General features: G+C 48.5%; 1 protein-coding gene across 3 annotated transcripts in view; it reads right to left on the bottom strand.

The window, feature by feature from the left end:
* PGAP6 (post-GPI attachment to proteins 6) overlaps nt 1-21,338 on the bottom strand; it is a 45,173-nt gene extending 23,835 nt beyond the window's left edge. The window contains exons 1-3 of one of the 3 annotated variants that reach the window (XM_073362696.2): nt 21,072-21,338; nt 11,943-12,120; nt 1,216-1,423 (exon numbers count right to left, since the gene is read on the bottom strand). In XM_073362696.2, the coding sequence (XP_073218797.1) occupies nt 1,216-1,423; nt 11,943-12,120; nt 21,072-21,174 (489 nt within the window). In that variant the 5' untranslated portion in view covers nt 21,175-21,338. Of the gene's footprint in view, nt 1-1,215; nt 1,424-3,547; nt 3,761-11,942; nt 12,121-21,071 lie in introns of those variants that run through there. The other 2 variants (XM_073362697.2, XM_073362695.2) reach the window with 2 other exon arrangements.
* Nucleotides 21,339-23,426: the final 2,088 nt, after the last annotated feature.

Here is a 23,426-nt window from a genome sequence, read left to right as displayed (position 1 = left end):
CCAGTCTGTACTCATGGAACCTCTGTGCCTAGCACATGCCATAAGAACGCCCCGAACGGCTCAGAACCGTAACCAGCCAACATGGGCCTGCAGATACCCTGGCCTCTCCTACCGTTACACAGAGCAGCCCTGATGCCACCTGCCCCCAGCCCCTCAGGGTACCTCTCCCTGGTGGAAGGCTCTACCCAGATGCCTCCCTAGGGCAGTGTCTCTGGACCCGACTGTCTCAGGGTAGAGCCAGGAGAATGGTGGAATTTATCAAGTCAGTCTTTGGACAATAGGCTTAATCATGTGGCATTGGCTACATTTTTCAAGCCCCTCCCCAATGAATGTCCCCTTGGTATCTGGAGCCAGACTGGCTCCAGCAAAAACTGTCTATCCCTCCTGGGGGAGTCAGATACCAAAGCCAGAATGGACCACTGTGATCATCTAATCCAAGGGTTCTCCCGCTTCTCACAACAAAAGTTATTATACAACCCCAGGAAGGGGGGCCCGAAGCCTGAGGCCACCCAAGCCCTGCTGCCCTAGGTGTCGAGGGGGGGGGGGAAGCCTGAGCCCCAACACCCCAGGTAGGGGGGTCAAAGCAGAAGCCCAAGGGCTTCAGCCCCAGGTAGGAGGCCTGTAACCTGAGTCCTGCTGCCCAGGGCTGAAGCCCTCAGGCTTTGGCCTCAGCCCTGGGGCCCACCAAGTCTAAGCCAGCCCTGGCGACCCCATTAAAATGGGGTCACGAACCACAGTTTGAGAACTGCTGACTAGTCTGACCTCCTGTAGAACACAGGCCAGAAAACTATGCCACAATAATCCCTAGAGCAGATCTTCTAGAAAATCACCTCCCCGCAGAAGCAGAGGGGTGTAGCTCCCAAACAGCCTTTCGCTGTATTGTCTGGCTTCCCAGAGGAGGGGGCACCATCTCACAGCCTGGCTGGATGCCAACTGGGCTCCCACTTACCACGGGAACATAGACATGGGCTAAGCATGCATGGACAGCTCAGAGAGTTCCATCCCTATGCAGCCCCTCTCCCACATCTCAGCTGCAAACTCTGGGAACCCAGGGTTGGCAGAGTGACTCTCCTGTGGCTGGAACGCCATTCCATGCCCAACCGCACAGCCATGGTGAATGGTTATCTCCATTCCTCACTAGAGGCAAGGTCTTCCCTTGCTGGGGACTTTGTACTGGTGAAAGGATTCTGCACTCATGCCCCTTGTAGCCCTTACCTTCACTTCGATCTTGCCTGCAGCCTGAGGCAGGTGAGCAGCGATGAACCAGTCTCCGGCAGCTGGGGTGGTGATGTTCACAAAGGTGCTGTTCTGCAGGGTGATGCTCAGAGTCATGGTCAGGTTGTAGGATGGGCGGGCAGTTGCGTTCAAGGGAAACTGGGTGCCCAGTGGGTTAATGACAGGAGGGGCTCCGTAACGGAAGTGGCTGCAAGATAAAGCAGGGAAGGATGCACATAAAATGCCATGCCCACCCTCCAATAGCACAAGCACGTACAGCAACAGCGAGGCTGGACTGGATCAACTAGGGAGCAAAAAGGAGGCAGCAGCCTGGTCCCAAGGAGAGCTGCAGGCTGGACTCCAAATGTTGCCTTGCCCCCTCCCACTCTTGACCTGCCGGCAAATCCTCCCGAGGAAAAGAAAGTGGGAACATTTCATTGGCCTGGAAAATAATTAAAGCAGCAGAATGTGCTCAAGGGGTCTGAACTTAGGAATCACCTTCCCTTCCAGCCACCAGTGTACTCAGTGTGCAAACCAACATGGGGGTGACTTTTCAGCCAGCGCAGGACAGAGATCAGATCAAGAGAACAACCAGCATGTGACCCCAGCACCAAGAGAAGGTGGGTCCAGACACCAGTGACTGATTAAATTCAAGCAGCCACAGGCAGGAAGTTGGGCTGCAGCAGCAAAGGGACATAGGAATTGCCAGGCTGAATCAGACCCAAGATCCACCTAGTTCAGTATCTGGTCTCAGACAATGGCCAGCACCAGATACTTCAAAGGAAGGTGCAAGAACCCTGCAGTCCCACTGTGGGATAACATGCTTCCCTTAGAAGATGGCTTGAGCCCTAATGTGGGAGGATTTATAGTCCTTCCAAAACTATAACAACTGAATATTCTCATTACTCATTAAGTGTCCAATTCCTCTCTGAATCTTGCTAAGTTCTGGGCCTCAACAAAACCCTGGGGTGATTACCTGCTGTATAAAAGGGCATTTCCTTTATCAGTGTTGAATTTGTTCCCTTTTAAAGTCATTGACTGTCCCCTTGTTCTAGTGTTAGCAAACAGAAAGAACAGACACTCCCAATCTATCACCTCTAGACAATTATTTGACTGACTTACAGCACCTCTTATCCCTCTCCTCTCTAAGGGAACAATCTCAGTCATTTCAATCTCTCTTCCCAGCCTCAATCATTCACGCTGCTCTTCTCTGAACCTCTAATTCTGCAGTTTCCTTTTTCAGATTGGGTGGCCAGTCCTGCCCACGGGATTCCAGTGACAGCCACACCATTTGCTATAGAATGGCATCACCATATGCTAGCAATGTGGGCAGGAGGGCTTTACCCACAGGGTGCTTGGGAAGAGGGAGCTAAGTGGCAAATCAATGTCAGAAATAAGTGGGGCACTAGGGCTGCATTCAGTATGGAGTGCAGGAGGGAGCTGCGTGCATTTCAGGGGGAGAACAGCAGAGTGCAGTTAGAGCTGGGTCCAAGGGCATGGGGAAACTCAGCAACCAGCACCACTCCCTGCCTCTGAGAGAGCAAGCTGCAAGGGACCATACCCAAGGCACTTTGCCAGGCCCCAAGAAAGGATAAGTCCATGTTTATGCTACAAAATTAAGTCTACCTAACTTATGACGGCATGCAGCCGCCGTAGTAATCACATTGCCTGAGCGTGTCTACACTTCGTTCCTGGTGTCAGCAGTGCGCATCCTCACCAGGAGCACTAGTATCAATTGTACTGTCAGCGTGGGGCAGTGTGGGATGGCCCCTGAAAGCCAGTATGAGTTGACATAAGCAACGCAGCATCTACACCAGAGGTCCTCAAACTGTGGGGCACACCCCCCTAGGGAGGCATGGAGGAACATCCAGGGGTTACAGTGGGGCCTGGACCAGCCCCCACGGGGTGGGGGGAAAGGGGAGGGAGCACCACCCAGCCCTTCCCCAGCCCCCAGTTCTGCTCTGGCCCCACCCCCAGTCTCGACCACTGGCTGTGGCTATGTTCCCGACCTGGGGACGAGGCTGGGGGTAGGGCCTGGAGTGGAGCGGCGTCTGGCCAGAGGCTCAGCTGCTGGTCCCCACCGCAGCCTGGCTGTGGCTCCGATCCCACCCCCAGCCTCAGCCCCTGGCCGCAGCCCCACTCCTGAACCCGGACCCAGACCCGCCTCCAGCTGCGGCCTCAGCCTCTGTCCCTTTACCTTATCCACATTCCTCCCACTCGAGCCATGGCCCCATTCCCGGCCCCAACAGGGCATGGACAATAGGGGAAGGGAGGAGTGCAACCTTCAAAAGTTTGGGGACCGCTGGTCTACACTGACACTGCATCAACTTACCTCCATCAACTTTGACTCTCTGTCACTCATGGACGTGGAGTTATTAAGTCAGCGCAGCGGGGCCGTTACGTCGGCGGGAGCAAAACTGAAGAGTAGACACTTCCATAACTAGGTCCCTGTAAGCTGCCCGGTGTTGACCTAACTCTGCAGCGTAGACCAGATCTAAAAGTCTACGTACCTCTCCTCCCCACCCCCATTGTCTGGAAAACACAACTAACAACACAAGAAAAGCAGTTCAGTGAACATTGTGCGTACAAACAGAGGGCAGGCAAAAGCAGATGCAGCTCATGTTGGAGCTGTACAAGCTTCCCAACTCAGCCCCATTAGTGCAAGACAATTCTGCATTCCCATCCCTGCACCCACAGCTCAGCCAATGCATCTCTATCTACTCCTGGGGGAATTCTGCGCCAAACTAAAAATTCTGCACCAAAAAAATTAAAAATTCTGTGCACAATATTTTTAAATTCTGCAAAATTCTGTATATTTTATTTGTCAAAATAATGTGATATAATCACTCTGGTTTAAATTATTTTGGTAATTTATTTAAACTACAATATAATGGATAGAGAACAGGAGTGGGGAGCAAACCCCCTTGCCTAATAGTAATATAGCTAGGTTTTACCCTTTATTTCGAGTCAACAAATATATGCAGCCATATGCTCCATGTTACATCATAGGCAACTGAAGAGCAAATGAGGGAAGGGGAATCAAACTCACAATTTATATTGGCTACTGACCATCTCCAGAAAGGTCAGTAGCAAACAGTTCCTGGAGCACATTTTGACAGGAAATTTTCTCAGTCCAAAAATTTAGACCAGTTCTAAACACTAAAGCACCATAAGCACTTATAAGGCCATACTGTCTTTTACACCACTCTGGCAATGTAAAAAAGCCTTAAAATTTTTACACCTATTTTATACTTCTGGGGGAATTCACAAAGACAGTGGGAATAAACCACTAAGGAGGCAGGCTGCTACATTCTGCTCTGCTTGAGGGGACAGAGCCTGCCTCCATGCTTACCTCCTCAGAAACACCCCAAAGCCCGGTCCCTCCATGCTGAGCGTGCTGCAATAGCGAGCAAGAGGGACAATGTGTGTGTCTCTCTCTCTCACACACACACACACACACACACGCATCCCTCTCCCAGTGGTGATTTACGTCTCTATCGGCTGCTCCGGGTACCCAAACCAACCTGCCTATGCTGCTGGGGAGGGGCACATGACCACTCTTGCAGCTTCCCTTTGCTTCCTCACCAGAAGTAATTTTTTTCTGAGGGGAAGCAAAGAAATCTGCGGGGTACATGAATTCTGTGCAAGTGCAGTGACACAGAATTCCCCCAGGAGTATCTATCATGATCTGCAACAGCCAGTCCTGCTCCCAGCGTTGCTGATGGGAGTTCAATGATCCCTCCCACAAGCTCTGCATTTGCATGTTATGAGAAGGAGTAAATAGCACTTCCTTATTTACTTTCTCCCCACCAATCATGATTTTATAGACTCTAACATATCCCTCCCTTAGTCGTTTCTTTTCCAAGCTGAAAAGTCCCAGACTTCATAATTTCTCCTCATATGGAAGCCGTTCCATACCCCTAATAATTTTTGTTGCCCTTTTCTGAATTTGTCTAGCTTCAACTTCTAGCCATTGAATCATGTAGAGTCCCTTATTAAACGTTTGTTCCCCATACAGATACTTATAAACTGTGATCAAATCACCCCTTAACTTTCTCTTTGTTAAGCTAAGTAGATAGAGCTTCTTGAGTTTATCACTGTAAGGCATATTTTCTGATCCTTTAACCATTCTCATGGCTCTCCTCTGAACCCTCTCCAGTTTATCAACATCCTTCTTGAACTGTGGTCACCAGAACTGGACACAGTATTCCAGCAGCGGTCACACCAGTGCCAAATACAGAGGTAAAACTGCCGTATCGGGTCAGATTAATAGTCCAGCTAGCCCAGGACCCTGACAGTGGCCGGTGCCAGATGCTTCAGAAGGAATGAACAGAATAGAGCAAGTTATCGAGTGATCCATCTTTGGTCATCCATTGCCAGCTTCTGGCAGTCAGAAGTTTAGGGACACCCAGAGCACGGGGTTCTTGCCCTGACCATCTTGGCTAATAGCCATTGATGGACCTATCCTCCATGAACTTATTTAATTCTTTTTTTAACCCTGCTATACTTCTGCCCTTCACAACATCCCCTGGCAATGAGTTCCATAGGTTGACTGTCCATTGTGTGAAGAAGTATTGACTTATATTTGTTTTAAGCCTGCTGCCTATTAATTTTATTGGGTGACCCCTGGTTCTTGTGTTATGTGGCGGGATAAATAACACTTCCCTATTCACTCTCTCCACACCATTCAAAGATATTATAGACCTATATCATATCCCCACTTAGACGTTTCTTTTCCAAGCTGAACCATCTAAGGCTTTTTAATCTCTGCTCACATGGAAGCTATTCCATGCCCCTAATCATTTCTGCTACCCTTATTTGAACATTTTCCAATTCTACTATATCTTTTTCGAGATAGGGAGACGAGAACTACACACAGTATTCAAGGTGTGGGCATACCATGGATTTATATAATGGCATTATGATATTTCTGTTTTATCTGTCCCTTTCCTAATGGTTCCTAACATTCTGTTTGCTTTTTTGACTGCTGCTACACATTGATCCGATGTTTTCAGAAAACTATCCACAATGACTCCAAGATCTCTTTCTTGAGCAGTAACAGATAATTTAGACTCCATCATTATATATGTATAGTTGGGATTATGTTTTCCAATGTGCATTACTTTGCACTTATCAACACTGAATTTAATCTGCCATTGTGTTGCCAGGCACCAAGTTTAGTGAGATCCCTTCGTAACACTTCGCAGTCTGCTTTAGACCTATCTCGAGTAAATCTGTATTATCTGCAAACTTTGCCACCTCACTGTTTCCCCCCTTTTCCAGATCATCTAGTGCTAGTGACTTATTACTGTTTAATTTACCAACTTGTTCCAAACCCTCCTTAACTGACACCCCACTCTCTGACAGTTTCTCAGGGTATGTCTAAACAGGCAAGTTTCTGTGCAACAATTTATACCACTTTTATTAAAACACTGGCATTAAACCAGAGGTGGGCAAACTACGGCCCGTGGGACCATCCTGCCTGGCCCCTGAGCTCCTGGCCCAGGAGGCTCGCCCCCAGCCCCTCGCCTACTGTTCCCCCTCCCCTGCAGCCATGCCACCATGCGGGCAGTGGGGCTGCAAGCTCCTGCCACTCTGAGCGGCATGGTGAGGGGGTGGCAGCGGCACGCACAGCAGTGGCAGGTTGGGTAGGGGGACACAGGGGGCAGTCAGGGGACGGGGGCAGTTAGGGGCAGGGGAATCCTGGGGGGCAGTCAGGGGACAAGGAGCGGTTGGATGTGGCGGAGGTTCTGGGGCGGTCAGGGAACAGTGGGGGTTGGACAGGCGTGGGAGTCCCGGGGGGCCTGTCAGGGGGCAGGGGTGTGGATAGGTTGGGGCAATCAGGGGACAGGGAGCGGGAGGTTGGATAGGGGGTGGGATCCCAGCGGGGGCGGTTTGGGGCAGGGGATCCCAGAAGGGGGCAGTCAAGGGACAAGGAGCAGGTGGTGGTTGGATGGGTTGGAGGTTCTGAGGGGGGACAGTCAGGAGTCGGGAAGTGTAGATAGGGGGAGAGGGCCAGGCGTTTGGGGGGGCACAGCCTTCCCTACCTGGCCCTCCATACAGTTTTGCACCCAGATGTGGCCCTCGGGCCAAAAAGTTTGCCCACCCCTGAATTAAACAGTTGTTGCATAACCACATTGTGCTCCTTGTGACAGTGGAGGGCATCCACATTAGCAGCTCTTGCAATGGCAAAGAGAGCAGTTAATTGTGGTAACTATCCCACTGTGCAACTGGCTGCAGAATGCTTTTGGAAAGGGTTTGCAATGCCTCGTGGGGCAGGCACAGCATCACATGACGCAGGTTTCCCAATCCCCCTGTTCCATGGGCATCCTATTAGATTGCCAGCTGCTTTTCAACTGAAGTGGGGGTGGGGGAGGAGTGTGACAGGGAGAGTGTGTGTGTATGGCGTGGGGGAGGAGAGAGAGTGTGTTTTGGGGAACAGAGAGTGAGCGCACTGGATCCTCTGCGCTGAAAGGCTTATGACTGGAGATTTTTTTTGCAATGCTGCAACTGAGGAATTTCTGTGCACAAAGTGGCTTGGCAGTGTGTACACCTCGGGAGTTACACCACAGAAAGCTGCTTTACTGCGCAGAAACTTGCCAGTGTAGACAAGGCCTCAGATTTGTCATCTAAAAAGAATGGCTCAAGTGTGGGCGTCTCCCTCTCATCCTCATCAGTGAAGACCAAAGAGTTCATTTAGCGTTTCTGCAATGGTCTTGTCCTACTTGAGTGCTCCGTGAGCACCTTGATCATCTAGTTGCCCCACTGATTGGTTGGCTTTCATCCAGCATCTGATATTTGGCATGCCTAATTATACTTTTACATTTGACTTCCCAGACTTGAAGCTCCTTTCTATCTTCCTCAGTAGGATATAACTTCCAATTTTTAAAGGATGCCTTTTTTCCTCTCTAACCTTTTCTTTTACTCTGGTGTTTAGCTATGGTGGCATTCTTTTGGTTCTCTTCCCTTTTTTGGGGTGGGGGAGGGGCATACAGTAATTGAGCCTCTATTAAGATGTTTCTAAATAAATGCCTGCAAGCTGCATGGAAACTCACTCTTGTGACTGTTCTTTTAATTTCTGTTTAACTAACTTCCTCATTTTTCTGTAGTTTCCCTTTTTGACGTTCAATGTTACTGGGGTGGGTTTCTTTGGTATTTTCCCCCTTACAAGGATGTTAAATTTAATTACATGGTTACTATTACCGAACAGTTCAGCCATATTCACCTCTTGGACCAGATCCTGTGTGCCACTTAGGACTAAAACAAGAATTGCCTCTGTTAGTGTGTTGCAGCCAGGAATTACCTTGTTCGTTCCAGGACTAGCTGCTTGAAGAAGCAGACATTAACAGTGTTCAGAAATTTTATCTCTGCATCATGTCCTAAGGTGACATATACCTACTCAATATGGTGATAGTTGAAATCCCCTATTATTATTGGGTTTTCTGTTTTTGTAACCTTTCTAATCTCCCTGAGCATTTCTCTATCACCGTCACCATCCTGGTCAGGTGGTCAGTAGTATATGCCTACTGCTATACTCATTACTCAAGCATGGAATTTCTATACATAGAGATTCTATGGTACAGTTTGATTCATTTAAGATTTTTACTATATTTTACTCTATGATTTCTTTCACTCATCTGCAGCATGACCTACCCTGGCATTCCTGTATATTTTGTACCCAGTATTACCATGTCCCATTGATTATCATCATTCCACCAAGTTTCTGTGATGCCTATTATATCAATATCCTCATTTAATACCGGGTAATCACGTTCACCCATCTTTGTATTTAGACTTCTAACCTTTCTATTCTAACTGAGATTCCCCTGTTTATGCATCCCATTATTGCATTACCCCTTTTGGCCATAGCATTGCATGGGGAGCTCATGTTCAGTGGATTATCCACCATGACTCCCAATTCTTTTTCACACTCACTGCTTCCTAGGATACAGTCTCTCCATCCTGTAAGTATGGCCTACATTCTTTGTTCCTAGCCATAGACATTTACATTTAGCCATTCTAAAATGCATTTTGTTTGCTTGTGCCCAGTTTACCAAGCGAACCAGATTGCTCTACATCAGTGACCTGTCCTCTGCATTATTTACCACTCCCCCAATTTTTGTGGAATCTGCAAACTCTACCAGCAATTTTACGTTTTCTTTCAGGTCATTAATAAAAATGTAAATGGCATAGGGCCAAGAACTGAGTTTTGTAGAACCGCACTCCCTTGATGATGAGTCCCATTTACAATTACATTCTAAGACCTATCAGGTAGCTACCTTTTAAGCCATGTTGTGTGTGCCATGTTAATTTTATAGTTTTAATTTTGTAGTTTTTTAATCATGTCATGCAGTAACAAGTGAAATGCCTTACAGAAATCTATTTCATCAACATTATCATCTTTATCAATCAAACTTGTATTCTCATAAAAAAAGATATCAAGTTTGATAAGATCTATTTTCCAAAAATTCATGTTATTGGCCATTAATTATATTACGCTCCTTTAATTCTGGAGTAATGGTACTGCAGAGGGTTAGAATGGCAGGTATTATACAATGTGGTCTCTGGAAGCCCACTATCTTCTCACTGTAGTACTGGTCACGACAACATTTGCTGGAATGCTGTTCAATAATAATCATACCATTCATTGACAGAGACAGAAATCTATTAAGTCATCCACTTCAACCATACCAAACCTTTTAAGACACTCTACGCTACCAGACTAAGACCTCAGCTGTGCCAGCCAGTGCCCAGCGCCTGCCATTCAATGGTGCATTGGGCCCAAACTTGCAGCTGCCAAAGTGCCACTGTGGGTCAGAGTTCACACAGTTGGATGGGAGGTGAATGGCAGCAGTGCAGTAAGATCTAGCTCAGAGACTGATCAAGCTCAGGAGAAGCCAAGACTAAAGCAGCAGCCCCAACAGCCTGAATTCACAGGGCTGGGAAGCCCAGCTAGACCCCACTGGTTGCCTGTACACTCGTGGGCCCAACCACACAGAATCCTCTGCCTTTGGTGAAGTCTTGCAAAGTTACAGTATTGAGAGTTTACAGCTTTCCAGCTACAGCAACACTTCTCATGGAAACAGATAGGCCCTCTGCAAACCCAAAGGCAAGGGGTATGATGTCTTCAAAGGAGGTGTGGGGAACACTGCCCCTGGGGACAGGCGATGCTTGTGACAGACTAGGGCCATCAGCCTACAGGTGGCATCTCTCTCTCTCTCCTGTTGAGACTATTCCACTGTGTATAAATACACAGTGTAGTGAGGCGGTGTGGCTCCCCACCGCCCCAGAGAGGGACGAGCACTTCCGGCCACCAGAGTGGGTGGAGCTACGGAGCTCTGAGCCCGCCCCTCCGAGGGTCAGGCAGCGCCCAGGAAGTATAAAGGCTCGACCTCAGAACTCACTGGGAAGACAGTTGCCGGGGAGGCCAGATGCCTCTGACCTGCCCCACGCCCGCTATCCGGAGGAGTTGCCAGGCCTGCCCCACGCCCGCTATCCAGAGGAACCCATGGTGCTGGACCCCCCGGAGGACACCACCGTGACCCAGGTACCACAAGATGGGGAGTGTGGAAGTAGCCTGGGGGCAGCCAACCTTAGTCTGGCTGCAGCACTGCCCAAGCCCATGTTAGTGTGTTGCAGCCAGGATCCCCACTGCACAGCAGCGGGTCTTCTGCTGCTGATAGGGCCCCGGGCTGGGACGCAGTGGAGTGGGAGGGCCGGCGTCCCCCCGCCACCCAACTCGCGGGTGGCAGTCTCCCCCTCTCCCAGGCCCTTTGGAGACTTGGGCCTACTATTGGTACTGCTATTGCTCAGCCCCTGACCAAGGGCCTAGATTCATTGCTACTGCTACTGCTCAGCCCCTGCCTGAGCGCCTGACTCCTTGTTGCCCCGCCCTGACCAAGGGCCTGGGCTTATTGATACTATTTGTACTATTACGGCTCAGCGCTGCCTGAGGACCTGACTAACTGTTGCCCCGCCCTGACCTAGGTCTTACTGTGCTTACTGCAGTTGCCGCAAGGGCCACCAACGGAGACTCCCACGGCCAGACTAATTCCCCCAAGACATCAACAGTGTGTTGTGAGGTGGTGTGGCTCCCCGCCACCCCGGAGAAGGACGAGCCCCGGCTAACCTCTTTACACACAGACAATCACTGGGCCAGAGAGAGCGAGCAAGAATGACTCTATAGTCTGGTGGTTTACATCTGGGAGGTGAGACACCCAAGTTCATATCTTTGTTCCAATGACTATTTATACACAGTGGAACAGTTTCCACAGGAGAGATTGAGCCCTATCTCAGAACATCCCACAACTCTGTGGTTAGGGCACTCTCCTGCAGCATGGAAGATCCAAATTCACATCCCGGCTCCGCATCGGGCAGAGGGAGGAATTGAACTTGGGTCTCCCATACCTCGGGCCAGTGCCCTAATGACTGGGCTGCAGCTTATAAGGGAGACACTGCCACCATCTCCACACAAAAAATGCTTTTGGCCAAAACTATTTGGTGGACGTGTGTCTCATTCACAGTTTGTTTGCTGAAAATGCATTACACAGATTTTAAATGCACAAAAAGCATACACAAGTGCAAAACACAGAGGGAGGAACTCACCCTTCAAAAAATCAGGAGTTGCAGCTTAGGCAAATTCCCCTCTGGGCTGATAAAAGCCCAAAAGGAATTTTAACGGGGGAGGTGATTAAAATCAATGTCCATGGGTGCCAGGTTATACATACATGGTGATGTCCATACTGGTGCACTCAGGTCCTTTTCCCTTGGACGCCTGCAGGAGCCAGCGCAGCAGAACCGTGTCCTCCGGCACTTGGAAGCGGAACAGCTTGGCGTTCTCATACCAGCTGTAGAAGGACAGCTTCTGGGCACTCTGAGAGAAATACTCAGAGATGTACAGGAGGTCTGGAAGGGAGAGAGCAGAGCACAAGTTAGGGACCCTTTATGCAGGTCCTATCCACAAGGATGTGTGGGTGTTCTAGTGTCACTGGAAAGAACCCTGTTACTTCACCGACTTCTTACACAGGACCCTGTGCTCTCACCTTCTGCCACAATCCAGTCAGTCACCTATGTGCCACCTTAGCCCTGCTCCTGAGAGAGGGACAGTCAATACCATCAGCATTAAGCAGACACATGCCAATCTCACTACTCCCGTCACACTGCAAGATCACACTTGCATGCAGGCCAAGCCTTCAGTAGACAGGATATGCCAGAGGAGGAGGAAAGGGCATCCTCAGCACTGCTTAGCTGGATAGACACATTACGTCCCATGCAGTCTAGTTACCAGATAACATGGGGGTCAAGGTAGAAGGGAGGGGACCAAGGACAGAGACAACCCAGAGCGACCCTCAGGAGGGGAAGGGGAGAAGCCAGTCAGGGAGATGCTAATGGCACAGTCAGACATAATGGAGGCAGTAAAGCCACTAAGCAAACAGCCATAAAAGCCCAACAGCAGGTGGATGGAGTGAATAACTGGGCCAAAATGAGCTGGCTGGACCCAAGAGGATGAGGCTCACACGGAGGCCTTGGACTTGGCATGCAGTGGCTTTGGAGCGTGGATAGAACTTTGCATCTCAGTGACTGGCTATACCATCACTAAGAAAAGAACCATGTCTTACTCCCCTTGTTTGCACTGTCTGTCACTCCCATCCCTTGGCTGGTTGCGAGGGTATCAGTGTTTTGTAGCACACTTTCACAATTTATTTTCAATTTAAGACCACATTTAGAATGACAAAAGCTTATACAATCCTCAGGCCCTGAGCTCTCTCTTTCAAATGCACCTTCCAATGCCTGGCTTTGCTTCCTAGCCCTGAAAGGCCAACAAGATGTGGTGAGACACAAGGTGGCTCATGGTAACTCAGGGAGTGCACCAGCACACAGAGCTAGGCACTGAGTGTCCGTACCCAAGGACTCCTGGGGCAGCAGGGCTCTGAACAGTCTACTGGCCTGAATATTACACTAGGGAGGTTCAACAGAGTAGTCACGCTGCCCAAGACAGACATGGAGATCAAACTCAAGTTTCTCTTGCCCAGTAACTAGGGGACACAGCTCCCAGGTGTGGGGTAAAAAGTTCAGCCCTAACCAAAATTTATAGGATGCAGCAGCCAGGAGGCTATTGTGGATACAGAGCACTTACGGTACCGCTATACTGCTGTAAGAGACCAGCAGGATGGCTGCAGCTGGCTTGGCTCAGCTGGCTTGGGCTGTGGGTCTATAAAACTGCTGTGTAGACATATGGGCTTGGAGCTGGAGCCCAGACTCTGAGACCCTGCCAGGAGGGTAGATCTCATAACCCAGGCTCCAACCCACGCCTGAATGTCTATGCTGTGATTTTATAGCCCTGCGAGCTGAGTCACCTGACCTGGGCTCTGAGACTGGATGCCAAGGGTTTTCTCATTGCAGTCTAGACATACCCTAAATGACTGGCGCTGGGAAGAGAGCATGGCGGCAGAGAATTAGCAGACAGCGCTCCGGTTTCTGCCGATGTGCATTGGAACAAGTGACCTGGGCCATTCTATGCCTGCAGGGAACACGGGCTTCCTAACATTCAACAATGTTCTGGGGAGAAGGCACCTCTTCACATTCTTCCCAAATTCCATTACTACTTCTTTCTACCCACAATTTCCTTGGCACCAGGAGAAGATGACTCCTTTGAGACCATTTTTACTTCTATTGAGAAAGAAGCAGAGCAGTGGGTGCTGTTAAGTAATTCAAAAGGCTCTGGAAGCTTCATAAAGGGCCTGCTTAGAGCAGAACATACACTGGGCTAGGGAAGCCTATTGAGAAAGTAGGGGAGCCTATTGCCAACAGGAAACGTGACTGATACCTCAAAGCAGGAACTGGCCTGGCCTGCACTCAAGGCACTGCAATTCGACAGGGTAATCATGGATTTAATTTCTTGGCACACAGGCCCAGTTTTTCACTCAGCCACTTAGGCTTTCAGGTTCCTGCTACAGACAGAGCTCCCGGGTCTGCAGAAAAACAGCTTGAGAGTGTAAATTAAAGAGAGGGGACCTGCTCTCACTCGACTCAATGGGGTGATAACTCTTGAGCCCAAGGAGAACCATTCCAATAACATCCTTTAATATTTCACACCCAGTTAATGCTTTTATCCAGGGGGATCAGGTGTACGGTACAGTTGGTAGTGGTACTGTTGGACCCTGGGGGCACTGTGTTCATGTGGGGTGGATAGTAGATCTATAAACTTCTATTTCTGGCTCTGCTACTGACCTGCAGGGTGACCATGTGCTAGTCACTGCACCTCTCTATGCCCAGTTTCCCCATCTGTACAATGGGATCATGATGCTTACTTTCCTTGTAAAGCGCTTTCAGATGATGAATGCTATACCAGAGCTAGGTAATATTATATTTGCTGTCTCTGGGTTATTTGATTTGTTCTGGGGAACTGAGGGGGTGGGGGGTGTCTCTTTATTTATCATGTTGATTTAAGATTGCCAAGGGCACGCATGGGACAGGCACTTTTGGAATTTACAAACACACAAGAAAGTCAATAGCTATTGGAGAGCATCAGCAGCTCTTCCACTTCTCCCCACCCCTGCTTTGACCCCAGCCAATAGATCTCAAAGTTGCTGGGAGCATCATCACAGAGCAGCCTTGGGTGAAGTAGGGGGTCAGGATGACTCAGACTTGGAAAAATAAACTAGGCCGTGAGTTCTTGTCCTTTCTCCCTTCCTGCCCTACTGTCATGCCGCTCCCCCTCTTCCCAGGAACTCTACTGGGGGCTTTTGAGATTAGCTAGTAGCTCACTGAACACTTTATAAATGAAACAAACATTTAAAGCAGCCACTGCCTGTAAGCACCAGGAGATCTGGTTGGGGGAAGAACAGGTAGACAGGCATAGGGGGAGATGGAAGAGCCACACAGGTGTCTGTACCAGTTTAAATGACCTTGAAAAATACTTCAGCTAAACATGCACAAATTGTGTGTAGACAAGGCCTTTGCCATTTCTTGGATCATCTCCATCCTCCCCTAAGGATAGCTAAAGGCACTGAAATAATTCCTTAGCCTCCTTGGGGTGATTTGGCTTTGAACAGGTTAATGCTAGAGATCTACTGGATATGTGCTAAGCACAGCTGTTAGTGCAGGGGGACTGAGCAGAGCCAGACAGCAGCTGGGAGCAGAGCCAGTGGGTGCAGGCCAGCACCATAAAATCATAGACGATTAAGGTTGGACCTCAGAAGGTCATCTAGTTGCTCAAAGCAGGACCAACCCCAACTAACTCATCCAGAGTTTGGATCTGACAGAACATGAGGAGGGAACAGCCTTTCTGCAGTTTTAAGGTCAGTTTCTGACGCTGATGTGACAGGCTCTGCTCCCAGCTTCTGTGTAGAGCAATGTCAATCAATCTACACCTGGCTTATTCTGTCAGCTTCATTTAGCAAACTGATACAAACCCCAGCCAGTGAACCAATTTTCAATACAATTGTAGAAATCCAGTGTAACCTGTGTGTGGACAAACATGACGAGATGGCTTCCCTTTCATATGACCTTTTAGACAAGCATTCAAAGAACCCAGCTTTCTGTGCTGGATGTTGTACAAACACAGTAAGGGACAATCCCTGCCCCCAAAGAACTCACAGTCTAGGTCATTCATGAGACACATGGGGATGAAATCAGGTATGGGAAAGGACAGAATTACCATAGTAGGAGTTTGTTCTCATGTAGTCTAGCTACTTGCACAGAGCAGCTCAGCATTTGCTAGCTACATCCAGAGGACAGGTCAGGCCAGTGGGATTTAAAGGGAGATGCAGAGAAAACAGATGAATTGAGACAAACCATTGTGAGCAGAACTACATTGTACACAGTGAAGCTGTTGCAAAGAACAACAAATTCTCAGGCAGGTGAAAGGCAATGCCCTTCCCCCTACCCATGAGTGAGTGAGGGGATATTGCCAGGGGCAGCTCCCCCCACCAGTTACAGCTCATCAGCAATTAGTGAGTTGGTGTTCACTTGGCTCAGGTATGGTGCAGCTGTATGATTAGAACCCTGCGTGGATATAAAATTTGTATCTGCGTCTGATCTGTGATCCACAAACATGGTCCACAGATGTAAAGCAAGTATCTGCAGATTTGCAGGGCTCTAAGTATGATGAGTTGTCTCGCTATTTAAAATAAGGGAAACCCCACTTTCTTTGCTCATGCCTTCAGTGGGGCTGGCTTCCTCATGACATCATCCCTGGGAATGGTACATCCCTGCTGGGAAAGTTTGTTCATTTGGCCCTTAGAAATTCCCCTTAGGCTCTAAGATCAAAGCCTGATTTCGAACTGTGTGTTGGAGGTCTCAGTCACGGGCTCTGTCTACCCCCCACCACCAGAAGTGCACTGTGCCAGGGGAGGGAGGGTGGCAGCATTAGGGTGGGGTTGGTTAACCCACCAAACAGCATGCCAGATGAGGGCTAGAGTACAGATGTACCAAGAGCTGGCTCCCAGCGATCATCAGCAACTTGAACAAACACTGCAAACAATGAGGGAGTAGCCAGGGAAACCCGAAAAATAATACTGTCAAAAGGATAACCAAGGCCAAACATAAACCTTAAAGAAGCAGCTTCCTTAAAACAGCCTGTGCCAGCAATGACTGCAAAAACCCTGTTGCACTCAAGGCAGTCAGCCCACACTGGGCTCTCCAGGGCAGCGGAGACTCTGTACCTGGCCATGGGAGTTGTTAGAGTCACAGAGAGCACAAAGGCTAGATCAACTACCATACAAACTCCACTAGGTAACCAGTGGCAGCTCATTGCAGAACACAGCAGACAGCTAATGCTCCATTAAAAACAATGTTGGGTGGGTCTGAAGAGAGGGTTCAAACCATGGGTCAATTATCTCCTTACTTCCAAATGCTGAGTAGTGGGGTCCCAAAAAAATCTTGGGGCATGGACTGTGTCTTTGTTCTGTGTACAGTGCCTATAGCACAATGGGGCCCTTGTCTTAGACCACAATACAAATAAATCTAGTTATGAACACCTTGACCCCAAATTACTTACATGGACACTGTCAACTTAAAACATCACACTTCCTGTTTTTTTAGTGGGTTACGAACAGCTCGCTAGGGCACAGTCTGGGCCGTCCTGTGGTCAGCATTGCATTCTGGGCACCACTATAACACAGAGTAAGCATTCAGTTTGTTTCCTTTGTACATGTGCCTATCACCAGTGCTACTGGCTCCCTTGTAAACACACATTCCTCATTTTTGTGGGTCCTTCTCATTTTGTAAGATAAGAAAACATGATTGAAAATCAGTCCTTGGCAGGAGCAGTATCTGGAACAAGCCTGATTAAGTCATGGTTTGACTGACTAGATTTCAAGCTGATGGTGTTTTGTACACTTAAAATTGAAGATTCACTTTACATGGAAAGAAGCTGAAGCACCTCACAGAGAGAAAACAAAGGAGACTCCATGAGCTGACACCATTACTGGATTTCTCTACACTAGGGTAAATACCACAACTCTTAAAGCATAGGCAATCCCATTGACAGCATCTCTCATGGACAAGCCCAAGCACAAATTCAAACCAGACAGGTAGTCACACACATCAGAACAATTCCTTTCCCCCCCATGTCCAAGATTGGAAGGAAATGGTCCTGTTTCAATGAACCTCTCTGGACATGGCCATGTTATAACCTGCCGCCCTCTGCATCCTGACCCAGGGCAGAGTCACTGCTGTCTGGACACTGCTGAGGGCAAGGGACCTTCACGCAATGTGAAAATTAGAACAATGTGGATGGCAGGGACAAGGGGCATTAACATGATCAGGCATGAACTATGCAACAACCTGCAGCAGACAATGACAAGAGCAAAAACCAGAAGACCCAGTTCTGCCCTGTTTATCACCAGTCCTGTTCACTCCAAGGACAAAGTGCTACAGAGGGAGTGGCTAGAACAACTGTCAATAGGGGCTAGGCTCTGTAGTCAAAGAAATCTTTGTAACCTTTTGTCCTTGAGAATCATAAGGAGTCAGGTCAGTCCTGCCACTTTCAAACTTAGTTTCTAATTATGTTTATTTTACTCTGTTTTGAGCTGCCTTTATTACAAGCAATGGCATAGTGCCGTTTGCTTTCCATTGCTCTGTAATGGATTCAGAGACTACCCCATTTGCCCTTTCAGCTGGGACTTACAGCTCTGCAGGAGTTAAAAACACAAATATTTGAACAATGAGCCATGCTAAGGGATGGCAGCCACAAGATAAGTGTGGGTTGATTACTCCAGCAAATGCCATGCTGGGAGGGTTGGCAGTGCTAGGACAGAACTTTCACAGCATCACTGACATGCTTCCCTAACTGATGAAGTTGAGTTGGAGAATGGCCTCTGGCAGTAGGGAAGGCATGCATGATCCAACTCAGCATGGGTGGGGAAGGATCTTGCACTGAAACCTGGCCTCTAGGAAAGGAAGTATGTGGTCTCAGCAGGATGCATGCTCCTCCCAAACAGCACCAGAATGCATTCCCAGGATGCAGGCCAGCTGAGCAGTCAGCTGAGGAGTGTGATAGCCCACCTGGAGGGGACTTCCAAGTAGAACATGAGTGAGGAAGCACCTCAGATGTGGCCTGGGAACAACTCACCACGATCTTTTGGATAATCCTCTTCTGTGGCTTCTCAGACAAGCCAGTTTGTAGCCAGGATAGGGCAACAAAGACAATTTTTAAAAGTTTTCAAAATGGCATTCCACATTTTTAGAACAGCTTGTCCACCTAACTAGGAGTGTGTGGAAAGTCTCTCAAGTGATCTTGGTGCAAAGGGGACTTGCCTTTTTAGACACATCCAGCTCCCTGACCCGCAGCGTGGGTCATCTTCCCCACTGCTTAAATGCCCCTTACGCAGGCTGAGCAAAAAAAGTCCTAAACTCTTGTTAATTCCATTTCACTAACGAACTCACATACAGAACCAGCGATCAGTGAGGAAGTCAAAAGCCAGGTCTGTTGTGCCAGTCCTCTGTTGTTCCACTTCCACCCCTTGCAAACAGCACAAGGCACCAGAGTATGACTCATTGACCATGGAATTTGACTATACTAAACAGAGTCTCAACTGATAGAGCATATGGATCCAATGCTCTTGACTTTAACCCACCTTGTGTTCCAAATATCCTGGGGCCAACATGCCTACAACCAGCACTGCAAACAACTTTCCTAGATAGCCATTTCCCACTGATTCTGAAAACTCTGCCTGGTGCCTAGACATATAGGGAGGAGGCAGTGCTGAGGATCAGACTGAAATCTTACACACACACACACAGACAGAATTCTGCAGCTTTGAAATTATGCTGCATATAAACATTTAGAGAGCTTCTGGCAGTGCTAATTAAAATTGATTATAGATTGACTACTCCACACCTGAACATAGCCATTATATGAACAACATACCCTCATATCTCAATGTCTGTACTTTGACCCATCAACCTTTCAACCCCAATAGGGGATATTGCAGATTATGTATTCCCTATGCCACCCAATCTTAAACCGAATTTCGCACCCCTTGATAATCTGTACATTATTCCCTGATAACCAAAACCTCCTATACTTAAACTCTGTACCGTTCACTTTTTTAAAAATCTTAATAATTTTTAAATCTGAATGACCTTCCTAGGCAGTACATTCAGTCTAACATATTTAATGCAGGCAGCAGAATTTGCCAGGTGAAGAATTTGCCAGCACATGCAAGAGCTGGAAAGAGATCACGATTTGATGTGTCCATAGATGCAACTGCTAAATAAATCTGTTAGTCTCTAAGGTGCCACAAGTACTCCTGTTCTTCTTGCGGATACAGACTAACACGGCTGCTACTCTGAAACCTGCTAAATGAGAATGAGCCAGGCTGCACAAGCCAATCACCATCACCAAATTCCACCAATGCTCACAGCATTGGTACAGAAATGTCTAGCTGTGATAATTCCACAGGGCCAGGAGTTTAGAAATTTCACCCTCTTCCAGGAAGGGTGACACACAGCATATGGGACCCTAAGTCAGAAGAAAGCCACATACACAAGGACCAAGAGCTCAGCCGAAGCAGCATACTCAGCTCCTCGCGTGCAGCTCTCCAGTAATGAGGTGAATAATGGCCACAGTTTAACGGGCTGAAATTAGGAGCCACCTCCAACACTCAATTTCTATAGGGTCAGCCAGCTGGAGCACGGAGAGACAGAAGGAAAGAGAACAGACACTGCACAAACCGCTAAGTCCCCTCAGCCAGCTCAGAACAGAGCAGTGGCCCCTGGATTCCCACTGCACAGCTGGACAACAAGCTCTAGACAGACCGCCAGCTGCCCTGTTTCCAAGCTTAGGCTGCCCTAGAGGCTGATGAGGCCGGGAAGCAACATGAGAGAGGCTGACTCCCCTCCTCCAGCCAAGGGAGTATTCAAGCTATTTCCATTGCCCCCCTCTCAAACCCCGGCATTAGTTTGGTGCCCTCAGCACCGCTCCTGCACAGCCTGGCCCGCTTCCTGCATCCCCCGCCTCCGCTGTCCTTCGGGAAGCAGGGAAAGCGACAAGGGGCCGCGGTGGCCGGGCCAGGCTCCGGGACGCTCCCGCTCTCCATACCGGCGGGCCTAGCGCACGGGCTCCCCCCACCCAGGGCTGGGGCTGCCCTCGTAGTTGCCAAGCACCCGGCCCCCTAAGCGCGGCGCCGCACCGAGTTCCCAGGACAGGTCTCTGGAGTCGGGAGGGGCCCGCGGGAGCTCCCCGGTGCCCAGCGCCCGTTCAGGACGGCTACCCGGGCTGTGCCCGCCCCTGCTGTGCGTCTGTGCCCGGGGGGGCGCAGAGCCGGGCGGCGCAGCAGGGGGCGCCGGGCTCTGCCCCACAAGGCGAGACCCTGCTGGGCGGGGGTCTCAGTTCCGCCCCGCTCACTCACCGCCGGGGCCGCCGGGCCGGCTGCTGCCGGCGGCGGGAAGCGAGAGAAGCTGCAGCAGCTGCAGGAGGAGGAGCCCGAGCGCTAGGCCCGCTGCCCGCACCATGGCACCGGCTGCGCTATCCCGGCATCGCCGCCCGGGGCCGCGGACTCCTTCCGCCGCGGGCACCCATCGCCGCCCTCGCGGCTCCCTGGCTGCTGCGTCCAGCCCCGCCGGCTTCCGCGGCCAGGCCCGGCCCGGCTCCGCCCCGCCCGAGGGGAGGGCCCAGCCTCAGGCTGGCCGGGGTGGGGAGCTTCCTCTATCCCGTGCGAGGGGGACGGGAACGACACCCCACCACCCACACACAGGCACCCTGACCTCGGAGTGACCCCTCACGCCATAGAGCTCTTAGTGACCCCCCCAGGCACCTCCCACTCTGGAGTGCCCCCCTCAGAGACTCCCCTAGCCCCAAGAGAGTTCCCTGTACACCGCGCCTCTGGAGACCTCCCCAGAATGACCCCTCACCCCGCAGTCACCCATCCCCCCCGACAGTTCTCTAGGGTGCACCCCATAACCCTGAAAAGGCCCCTGGAGCTGGGGGCAGGACTCTGGTGATTACTGCTGGAGCTGTATGCCCATGTAAAATAGGAAGAGCAATTTTGTAGCGTAGACATGCCTCTCATTCAGAATTCAAAAAAAAAAAAAAAAAGGAGGACTTGTGGCACCTTAGAGACTAGCTCACGAAAGCTTATGCTCAAATAAATTGGTTAGTCTCTAAGGTGCCACAAGTACTCCTTTTCTTTTTATCAGAGGCTCGTTCACCTGCTCATCTACCAATGTGATATATGCCATCATGTGCCAGCAATGCCCCTCTGCCATGTACATTGGCCAAACTGGACAGTCTCTATGTAAAAGAATCAATGGACACAAATCAGATGTCAAGAATTATAACATTCAAAAACCAGTCGGAGAACACTTCAATCTCTTTCGTCACTCAATTACAGACCTAAAAGTGGCAATTCTTCAACAAAAAAAACCTTCAAAAACAGACTCCAAGGAGAGACTGCTGAATTGGAATTAATTTGTAAACTGGATACAATTAACTTAGGCTTGAATAAAGACTGGAATTGGATGGGTCATTACACAAAGTAAAACTATTTCCCCATGTTTATTCCCCCCCTCCACCCCCCACTGTTCCTCAGACGTTCTTGTCAAGTGCTGGAAATAGCCCACCTTGATTATCACTACAAAAGTTCCCCCCACCCCGGCCCCCTGCTTTCCTGCTGGTAATAGCTCACCTTACCTGATCACTCTCATTACAGTGTGTATGGTAACACCCATTGTTTCATGTTCTCTGTGTATATAAATCTCCCCACTGTATTTTCCACTGAATGCGTCTGATGAAATGAGCTGTAGCTCACGAAAGTTTATGCTCAAATAAATTTGTTAGTCTCTGAGGTACCACAAGTACTCCTTTTCTTTTTGCGTATACAAACTAACAAGGCTGTTATTCTGAAACTAAATTTGGTGCTTCTTTTTGCTAACCAGAATAATATACTATATCAGTACACATTTAAGCATTTTACATTTTTATGTTAGAAAATGTTGAATGATATATTTCTTATTTACTCTAGATTATGTTAAATTTTTACTTGTGATTTTTGCAAAGCTCTGGTTAGAAATTCAAGTTCACTTAAAGCACAAAAACAGCATTTTTTTTTAATTTAAATAAAAGTACCTTAAATTTGATGGAAAGAAGAAAAAAGTTTATCAAAGTATGTTTTGCATTTAAAAATTATTTATTAAAGAAAGGATTGCTATATTTAGTTAGTGAATTTAAATTATTTCTGGACACCATGTCTTTAAATATTTTAACAGTAGTCAAGCTCATCCTCCCACACCTCATTTTTATTAATAGATTGGAAGAGAAAAATGACTTTCCTGCTTTTTCAACTCAATTGTTTTCTCAATGTTGAATGAGTTAGTCATTGACCTGATCTAACTGAATAAACTGAAGTGAAGAAAATATTTTCTGCACCTGCAGAAGAGGCTAGTGCTGTCAAAAGCTGGGTTCACTCATCAACTCTAGTTCTACGTGCTTAGCCAGCAAGTTCCAGCAGTTTAGTGTGTTCTTTAAAATTGGGCAACAAACATGGATTGCTTAATATTATTTTTGTATTTAATTTACATTGTTTTAATAGATTATAATAAGTTTAGGCCTTAATATAGGTTGTCATGGAATATAACTTAACATAGCTTCTTATAATGTAAGTAGATTTTTTAAAAAAATTAACTGTATTTAAAAAACCCCAGACTTTCAAAAATTTAAATAAATATTTACCCACCTTGGCTCAGGCTTTGGGGAAATGTCTCTGGCC

The sequence above is a fragment of the Lepidochelys kempii genome, chromosome 10 (assembly GCF_965140285.1).
Source record: "Lepidochelys kempii isolate rLepKem1 chromosome 10, rLepKem1.hap1, whole genome shotgun sequence".
Classification (NCBI taxonomy): Eukaryota; Metazoa; Chordata; order Testudines; family Cheloniidae; genus Lepidochelys; species Lepidochelys kempii.
Note: the sequence above shows the minus strand (reverse complement) of the source record. Positions and strands in the feature narration are given on the sequence as shown.